Here is a 9525-nt window from a genome sequence, read left to right as displayed (position 1 = left end):
ACGCTGTTCCTGGAATTAAAGTATCATGTCAGACTTGGGGCCGGGATGTATAAACGTCCAGAATCCGAGTTCTATTCATCCTTGCAGCCCATTCGAATACAGGGTGAACATTCAAGAGGTTATGCGAATAGTATATTCAGGCTTCTGATAGAGAGCAACAATGTTCAGGCAATAAATTCTCCAGAACGACAACGTTCAGTGAGGCAGGCAGTAGATGCCAATTTGGGCTTGGTGTACGACCGCACGGCTCATGCATATATCTCAGATTGATCGTGCTGCGAAAAGCTTTCAGATGGGTCAAAGATGCTGTTGCGCCGGACCTGTACGTACACACTTTTGCAGACGTCGCAGAGGCAGTACGACTGATTCAAACAACCCAAGCCTTTGGCAGATTGTATGTTGTCGGTTGAGAAACGACCTCATAGATTCTGCATGTTCAGATCTGGATGTTCGACCCGAAAGAATGAAGCTCGCTGCCTGCAGGAATCTCAAGTGGCCATCGACGGATGATTTGTTCTCATGATCTCCATTTTCCTTATACTGCATGAATTGCTGACATATATCAACCACGGTGGCTAAAGTAACAACGACTGCTAAAAGAAGGGATCCAGAGATCTGGGTTTCCCCAACTACATGAAATAGTCAATCATGTACGCGCCCTCTGAGTGACAAAGATATCAGTCAGCACTAATTAGCTGTTTGATATAACCTTAAGCTATAGCTCCGTCACAAGAAGAAACGCCTGGTCGCGAGAATTTCGACGCAGCAAGTAAGGGTCTTGACGTCACCGAAATCAAGGGCTTCAATGTTGAACAGAGTGTGAGCCGCGTTTCCCAAGGGGTCACTTTTTAGTTCTAGGTTGTATCTTTGTCACGCAGTGGATTGTTTGATGGTGAAAAAAAGATTAGCGCGGCGTCACACACGTCACTGGAGCGCTATTTTGTTTCCCTACGAAGCTATCTTGGAAGACCGAGGGACACATGCATAAGCGTCTATTCGGCCTGGCCAATATACGTAGTTTCACTACAGCACACTAGAAATTGCAGTTCCTGTACTGCATCCGCCATAATCGAAATCAACGAGCCATCCCTTTCAAATATAGCAATGGACAAGATCCGAGGCGGATGAGTTCAAGGGACAACTAAGAAGGAATAAAAGAAAGAAACAACCTATCAAGGGTCTGATTATACATTAGACTGCTTGCCCTCAAATTCCAACTCGCGAGCGGAAAGTCTAGAGCTCTCTTCAACAATGTTAAAGCTCGGCACTCGACCGAAGATCCGCTTTCACCGCGATCATCTGGGCCTGATCTCCCACATCCATCCAAGCAACGGTGGAGGGGGTGTGGTCCAAAGCAGAGAACAAGGGTTCACTCACACTCTCTGTGTGTCTTCTTCCTATGCGGGAGCACCGCGCGCACACGATTTTGGCTGGGGCCGGTGGGTGTCCTTTGTCCTGTCAGACGCGAATAAACTTTTCCCGACGAAGCAAATAGAAGAGTCAAATCAGAGCGCCTGGAGCGTTGCCGGGGCCCCGCTATGGCCAGAATAGGTGACACTATGGCAGATGAATAATATTGATCAAATACCTTGGGATACTTTCTATACAGGCACATGTGTTTTATTTGACAGGCTGCAAAGAAAAGAGCTGCCCTAGGAAGGGGAGGGGTAGCTTGGGGGGGCATTAGGTATTTCTGGCAGGGGACTGGATGTCTCCTCCCCACCTCCAAAACCAGCCAGACCTTGTTGCTACTACCGGCTCGTGCCGTAGTAGGGTAAGAGGCAAGGGAAAGCTTCGTGCCAAAACAGCGCGGAAGGGGACAAAATATGTGTTAGTTTTATTTTAGCATTTTTGGAAAGCGTCGGGTCTGTCTCTAGTCCAGTGGCATGGCACTGCTATCCCTTTGGGTCCTGATTACATTATACGTACAATGTCAAACAAGTGGCAGCCTTAAAATCTCACACTCCATCTTACAGTATAACGGTTCGAAAGGCTGCATGGCAAGTGCCTGTAAGATCGGCGCGAGCGCGGGGGAGTTTCCCACGGCGATACCCTATAGCCTCGACCCATCATTGGAGGTCACGCACGAACTTTGAACCCTATTGGGTTGACTGGCGAAAATTCAAAAACAATCAAAGAGGCGGCGGTGGGTTGTATAATCAATTTGGAAAATGCTGCTGCTTGCTCATATGCACAACTAACTCTCTGGTAACTGCGCGCATAGATTACTAGGCCCCTCTGCAGTGGATTCGAGCTAGGTTACAGGTAACCATCTTCCGCAATCTAGTTATGCCGATCAATTTTTGGTCGTAGCGATCTGGCCCCCAGATCGTCTCTATATTTTATGATGTGCAATAAACACTCTTAGCAATTGTCAAAGAAACGCTGCATCCCAAGTGTACAGTTTAGTCACTGGCTATCCGACTAGCCTCGATATGCCTCAGCTAGGCGATGCATATTATTAGATGAGATAATCACCGTTGAAGCGGTATTCCGAAAGCAGATAGCCGTGATTTATACCACGGCATGTTCCAAACGACTCTCGTCTCACCGAGACAAAAGCCAATTCATTGCGAAATTTCATCATATTAGTTCAATTCTACAGCGTTTTATACAAATTCTGGATGTATAGGTGCTGAGAATCATGATGCTAGAAGGGGATAGTCCGCTAAGCGATATTGGCCAGGTAGCCACGTCGGGCTGCATGATGCTGTCAGAAAATAGCCAAGCATTCGTGAGTGCAATCTGTGATACAGCAGAAATGTGAAGGCCGAGGAAACAGGCGCATCCTATCCCCGTGATATAGAAGAAATTGAGACTAGCCTTATTGGACCTTGCCGAGATCCTCAGCACGCCTCGTACTTTTCATGTCTGGGCGCATCTCCGAGTTCCGACTATAGTATCATGATGATAACAAGTACTTGCTATACGCCTGTCTCTGCCCAGATCTGGCTCCGTACTACACCTTGGGCACCCAGTACCACCTTGATGACACCATATTTGCATACATCATGATTGACCGGTACCCGTATCCTTCAACAAGAGTTATTGAATTCACGTTTTGAGAAACTGCGCAATTGATCGGCGCAGACACGAGGTCGGTTGATGGTTGACTGCCTTTCCCAACGGGCGAGCCGCCATGCCGCGCCTTACCACCCGCGCACTTTTCACCTCTTTCTCACCTGGTACAGCATTTCGGCAGCAACGTTGGGAATGACAGTTACTGCCGGCCAATCGGCCCCGAGGAAGGCGAGGTGTTGTTACCCTGCATGAACGAGCCAAAATCCCCAATCCCCTGGGAAAAGGGCCAAGGGCGGCGAACCAGAACAGCCTGGTCCGTCCCCCGCGCGCGCCAAAACGCTCGCATACTCGTGCAAAGCTACCGAACGAGGGTCAAGCCGAGTGGGTAGGTAAGGTGGAGGCAAAAGGGGCCCACAAGGCAGAGAGAAAGAGAGAGAGAGAGAGAAGGTAATAAAGGTAAGCTACCACGGTACATGTCGATACTTTGGACAGACTTTGATGCAAGCTTAGAGGTTCGCTTGACGCCATGCTCCTTCGAGCCAAGAGCCCTACTGAAGCAGGGGTCTCGAGCAGCAGTGAGCATGCCGCATCGGGGCCGTTCACTTGGGATATCAGAAGGGCCCTGAATAGATATAACCTTGAGGTTGCCCCCTTGCATCGGACTGGGGACTTTGATTTCCTATCCGTACACATTCAATTATCGACAACCGCAGCCGTTGCAAAGTCACAGACAAGCCACGCTGCGTTTGTTCGCAGCTTCATATTACTCATGATCCGTAGTGGTCCCGCTCAATAACATTTGCCAAACATATTATCGCCTTGGTTGTATATATATAAAAAGAAAACAGTAGTCTCGCTATGGACAAATACGACTTCCCGTTACCGCCCAATTCATTTCCATGCTTGTACCAAGAGTCAGAGTCATCACAAGAGCCATCTACACCCACAAGTCCAATGGAGTCAACTGTACGAATAAATCCCACTGCTTGGATTATTCTTACAAGTTTTGCAGACTGACAGACCCTGACAGTATATATCATACCCGGGCATAGACCCTACCTTTGATCATGGCGACATTTCTGCAGAGTCTACGCCGTCAGAGTCTTCCCAGGGAACCACACAAAAGCCGAAGCGGAAACGAGAGAACAGATATAAAAATGCTCCCCCTTCAGTATTATCTGTGAGTACCACCGTGAAGACGAGCTATAGCCTCATTGCCCAGCCATCCTAACATGATCATTCCAGCGTCGGAGGGCCCAGAACCGCGCTTCACAAAGAGCATACCGGGAGCGAAAAGACCAGCGCATCAAGGACCTCGAGGACCTCCTTAATGAGGCACAACAGAGAAACGACGTGCTGAGCCAGGCCTATGCGGGCCTGCAGGCAGACTTTATGAAACTAAAGAGCGAGCAAGATCTCGCTGCCGCGGTCCAATACCAGCAGCTCGGCATCAGTTTCGATCCCACCATGACCGGACCACCCACCACAAGTCAGATAGACGGGTTCGAATCCGAGCTCTACCTGTGCGAAGCACCAACAATGTACAATATTTAAACGACCTAATGACTTACACCAAAGACCTGACAAGGCAGCTATTCGCCTGTTACAATACCAGCAAGTACGGCTGGAGAGGCCAGGATACGAAACTACACCAAGATGAAGTGTTTGAATGGGAGTTGGGCGTTTTGACTGGGCTTATACGCCCAAGGCGGCATAATTACAGCTGGAGATAGCTCATCATACAAGGCAGTGCGCCCATCTACTCAAATAATGGAACATCATACTGTCAAACAAACGCTCTTGTGTGTGATAACTCCAGTTCAAGCTAAAGTTGAACATTTCTCACGCGGAAAAATGTGAAAGAAATTGCGCCGTTCCTTGAAAAATCCAGAATTCTCAACAAACACATGCAAAGGACAAAAAGACAACCCAAGACTAACGGTGCAGCCCCATGGCCAAAGTGATGGGCCGCTACTGTATAGTCAAACCTAAGCTCACCTCGTCCTTGGGACTTGGGTCGTTGGTGAGGCACATCTGAACCTTGAGAAGATCCCCTTTTGTTTTCTGTCTCCCTCCTTTCTCCATGGCTGGTTGGTAATCGGTCCCGAATTTTCGCTTCTTCTTTGAGATTATGCACGACAGCACAAGATGGATCGGCCAAGCCGAGCGTTGCAAGGGGCTTGCATGCATGCATGCCTCTATTCACACAAACTCACATGGAGGCTGCTTTGAAATTTTTCCTATAATGACCCTTTGATGTTGGGGACTTGGTGCACACTGCTACACTGCGCCATAAACATGAATGGGATCGCCATTCTCATTGCTTGCAAATTCGGACCTATCAACGGTCTAGGCCTAGGCCTTGTGCCTCTCTAGCAAACAGCCAAGGAGGACTAAACATTCGCTGCGACTGACAAGTCGCCCATTCGACTTCACACAACTTCTTCCCTTGGCCCTATGACAACCTCCAATACCCGAGGGCGGAGCTCCCATCCAGTCACGTCTTGACTCTTTGGGGGGCGGGGAAAGGCGTATATCAAACCTTGTCCGTCCTCTTGGGGGAGGGGGGAAGGTGCTGGGACGAGCTACGTCTTGATTTGTTCCCTTACTCTATCTCGAGATCCCAACGAGAATATTGTGGCTTGCAGGCGGCGACCGTCTTCCGGAAAGCGTCCCCGCAATACGTCAACTCGCGACTAAACTTTCCGCGATCCTGCCTTGTCTAAACTCTAGCCATGCATGTCTGGACTGGTCCATTCTCTGCGCCCCTCGTTGCTCTGTGAAAGAGATTGGGACTTCGTGGGGGAATTTACCGACCAAGGTCCCATGGCCAAACGCCACGCCAGGACCAAAGAGCTTTGCAACTGGCTGATTTCTCTTTTTTGCCATTAAAAGACCCTACCTAGGGCTGATTGCTAAGACGATCTCGGCCGAGCCCTTCATATAGGTTCATGGCGCGATCTTTAGTAGGCAGACTGCACGAGCGGGAAAAGTTGAGGCGACGAGATACTGCTAGCATAGGCAAGATATTTACCACCGGCACTGCGTACGAGGTATAACGGATTAAACCGAAGCAACACGGGCAGCGATACTTGACATCATAGAACCAAAAGAGGAAAGGCATGACGATGCAGCGCATCACAGGTCGGTCTATCCGACAAGTCTGAGCCGCCAAAACTCACAATCAACACATGACATGGTCCTGGAGGGAAAGGATTAAGCAACACAGGAAGGAAATTATAGAAACTGCATTTATTGTGTGGCCAACTGTACCTGCTGCCTACTCACAAGATCGCATTTCGCTATCAACCCAAACTCGGCGTTTAGACACGCAAAAGCCGCAACGGCCCTCCATCGGATGAAGCTTGGAAAAGACCGTTTCAGACTAGATTTGCTCAAGGCTGAGTCAAAGAAACGTCGATCTCCGCCAGATTCCGCAAAAACCCATACCAGAAAGCCATCCTATTCATCGATGGCCTAAACAAGTCCAGCCTCTCAGGGCTGAACGCCTCCCGCCTTGCCGGTAGATGCAAGGCCCTAGTTACGGACTCCTTCCGCACATTAGATAATCACCAACTCACAACTCGGTCCAGTTGTGCTCATGCATGATACATTTTCGTGGCCTCATTCGTGTCATGTCTGGCCATCGGGCAAGACAGTCATGAGCTTACAAAGGCCCTTGGCTGCTGCCTTTTCTTAGTCGTGTACCATTACTCTGGGTTGGCAAGACCGCCGCGGGTTCCGCGAAGAGTCTCCGAGTTGATTCCCTCGATGATGTAGGTCGGGCGTCCGTCGATGTTGCGGAGAACAATGTCTCGTCCATCCCAGGTGTGACCCAAGCCAGCAAAGTAGTCGAGCTTTCTGGGGTGAGCCGATAGAAAACCGCGACAGAGCATGAAGAACCAGCCTCCGACAAAGAAGAACGGAAGGCCTAGCCAATTTTGGTCCTCGTGCATGTTGCTCAATCCCACCTGGAACAATGCATTCAGAACAAAGTTGAAGAAGACGATAGCCAGCTGCTCAATGACGGCCATGAGACAGAAGAGTGCGCAGATGTGCTCTCGCAGGACCATGTTTGCCATGCTTGCTCGGATGAGTCCGACAACAGGCAAGCCCGCAGCCGTGAGAGCGACACCAGCTGTGGCAACGCCAAAGGAAGATGCCACGCCAGTAAGCATCATGCCGACGGGAATCAAACCGATGAGCACTTTGGCTAGAAACAGGTCTCGTTTGAGTGGGTTCTGGGTGGGCCAGGATAGGAAATAAAGGGGCATGACTAGCATGAAACCAGAAGATATCTCCACAGCTTGAAGAAAGTCCAGCTTGGACAACACGGTGTCGTCCTTGCCATAACGTACTTGGATGTACTGGCCCAGAATTCCCATCGAAGCGGGAACCATGGGTCGAACAAGAACGCCGACCAGAACAATCTCAACCATGCCTTTGGTGAATTTGAGGTAGTTGCATGAGATGCGCCAAGAGTTCTTCAGCTGGTGACGCATGGACCTGGGTGCCTCGGTGGCGGCATAAGCATCTCGCGGAATTCCAGAAGGCGGCTCCATGGGATGGGCAAACTGCGGGGGGAAGCGCATCTTGGGCAGTAGGAAGACCAAGCACATTGCCAGGGCAATGAGGTGAGATCCAGTCCACAAGGGAGACTGAAGTCCTCCAGACTGCATCATGAGCCGAGCAATCATGGATCCCAGGGGTCGGGGTAGCAGGATGGAGCAGGACGCCAGCTGGAAGGCGATACCACTACAAATGGCGTTGTTAGTCGCAAAAGAATACATTGCGATAAAGGGTATTCGTGCTTACCGCCACTCGCGCTTCCAGACGTCGTACATGATGGAAAAAACCGTTGCCTCGACGATTCCAACACCGCCGCCAAAAGTCAAGACGATACTAGTAAGGATGTCGGGGACAGACTGTTTGGCGACGATGACACCCAAGTTGATCAGTGTCTGGACCAGAACGCCAGCAACACTAGCAAAGAGGACCTATTTCTTTGCATAGTTGTTGCTAAGCCAGGCAAGGAACAGTGCGGTGACAAGAACTGCGCGATAAGTCAGCAAAGCTTACATTTGATTGTGGCAACAAGTTGTTCTGAGAGGACGGCCAAACTCACCGGGAATGACAGAAGCCAAACCGCGGACAAGGTTGATGATGTTGACTGTACGTGCTATGGTTAACATGTATCCTTTCAGAAAGCAAAGGATCGAAAGACACGAACCATGGTACTGAACATCGGGAGACATGCAAAGAGCAGGCTGGGCATTCGAAGTGCCAGCGCCGAAACCATTGTCGCAGACAGTGTTGCGGATAGTGTTGGCCAGAGGAATGTTGCTCAGGACGAGGCCCAACTGGAAGAGGAAGCTGGCCAAAGAGAGCATGGCGATTGCCTTTACCATGTGCCAATCGAAAGCAACTCGGCGATTGCGGTAGGCAACGCGAGCGCGTCGCTCACTGTCGCCGAACATGGTGAGGATGCGTTCGGCGACGGCGACAACTTCATCATCTGCCGGCGGCGACGACATGGTGTTGGTTCTTGTGCGCGGTTCGTGATTGTGATTGTGATTGTGATTGATGTGATTTGGAGGGAGTGAAAGGTGAGAGTGAAGAAATGGGTGAGGGGAAAAGGAGGAAGAGGGGAACGTTTGTAGTAAGGCAGTTGCAAGAATTTTTCTAGAACGTGTCTGTTTACCTTGGTGGCCAACCGAAGAAAGAAATCGAGAGAAAAATCAGCCAGCTGCCTACAAACGGGAGGAGTGCGGCCTGATTAATGAAAACTTGTTGATAGTGCCTATGTACTGATTGTTCCTGCACATTCCGAGTGACATTCACAAGAGGGAACTGATTTCACGTCATTTATTTTTCATTCTTGATGTGCTAGAACAATGGCCTAGAGTCAATATGGTTGAATTCTCTATACTGCAGCTCCAGAATAGTGTCAGCCCTGGGCACGATCTACAGCACAATTGCCCCTTCTTTGCTAGTAGACGTCGATCGCCAAGGCACTTGGGAGCCGCATACTTGCCATTATAGGGAACAAATGAACACCCTCCCTCAATCTCGGATTGATGCAAATGAACATTGACGTTGGCCATTGTCATGTTGGATTGTCGCTTCCAATGACTGTCATCACCTGTAGTAGGCCAAAAACGAACTGCTTCAGTGGTTATTGTCACTGGCTCCTCTTTTATTATTCAACAACCCTTGACACTGACTGCCTCTGTGAGCACGACGACAACATGTCCCAAAAAGTGAATTATAGTAATTCCAATCACTCATGCGCCTGCCATGGCCGGCAAACTTATGTGTGGGCATGCCTTTTCTCTTCTCTTTCTACAAACTCGCACGCGCACAATTAGCATACGGTCCGAAAGAACCGGGGACAAACATCTTGAAGGAATCAGCATACATGACTCAATTTCCACAATCATCAAGATACCCATTTTTTGTGTCAACTTTGAGAGGCAACGAATGCCAAGCGAGCTAGGCCTCGAC

At 49.6% G+C, this 9525-nt stretch overlaps 2 protein-coding genes across 2 annotated transcripts; one reads left to right on the top strand and one right to left on the bottom strand.

The window, feature by feature from the left end:
* Positions 1-3879: 3879 nt before the first annotated feature.
* On the top strand, positions 3880-4575 carry PFICI_06310 (uncharacterized protein; the record flags this gene model as incomplete). Its single annotated transcript, XM_007834891.1, has 3 exons — positions 3880-3987; positions 4052-4201; positions 4267-4575. The coding sequence occupies 3 exons, from the start codon at positions 3880-3882 to the stop codon at positions 4573-4575; spliced, it is 567 nt and encodes a 188-aa protein (XP_007833082.1).
* A 2156-nt stretch (positions 4576-6731) lies between these two features.
* On the bottom strand, positions 6732-8555 carry PFICI_06309 (uncharacterized protein; the record flags this gene model as incomplete). Its single annotated transcript, XM_007834890.1, has 4 exons — positions 6732-7776; positions 7837-8004; positions 8101-8200; positions 8252-8555. The coding sequence occupies 4 exons, from the start codon at positions 8553-8555 to the stop codon at positions 6732-6734; spliced, it is 1617 nt and encodes a 538-aa protein (XP_007833081.1).
* Positions 8556-9525: the final 970 nt, after the last annotated feature.

Source organism: Pestalotiopsis fici (assembly GCF_000516985.1).
Source record: "Pestalotiopsis fici W106-1 unplaced genomic scaffold PFICI_Scf_4, whole genome shotgun sequence".
Taxonomy (NCBI): Eukaryota; Fungi; Ascomycota; class Sordariomycetes; order Amphisphaeriales; family Sporocadaceae; genus Pestalotiopsis; species Pestalotiopsis fici.
The sequence above is the reverse complement of the archived record's forward strand: the minus strand, read 5'-3'. Positions and strand labels throughout refer to the sequence as shown.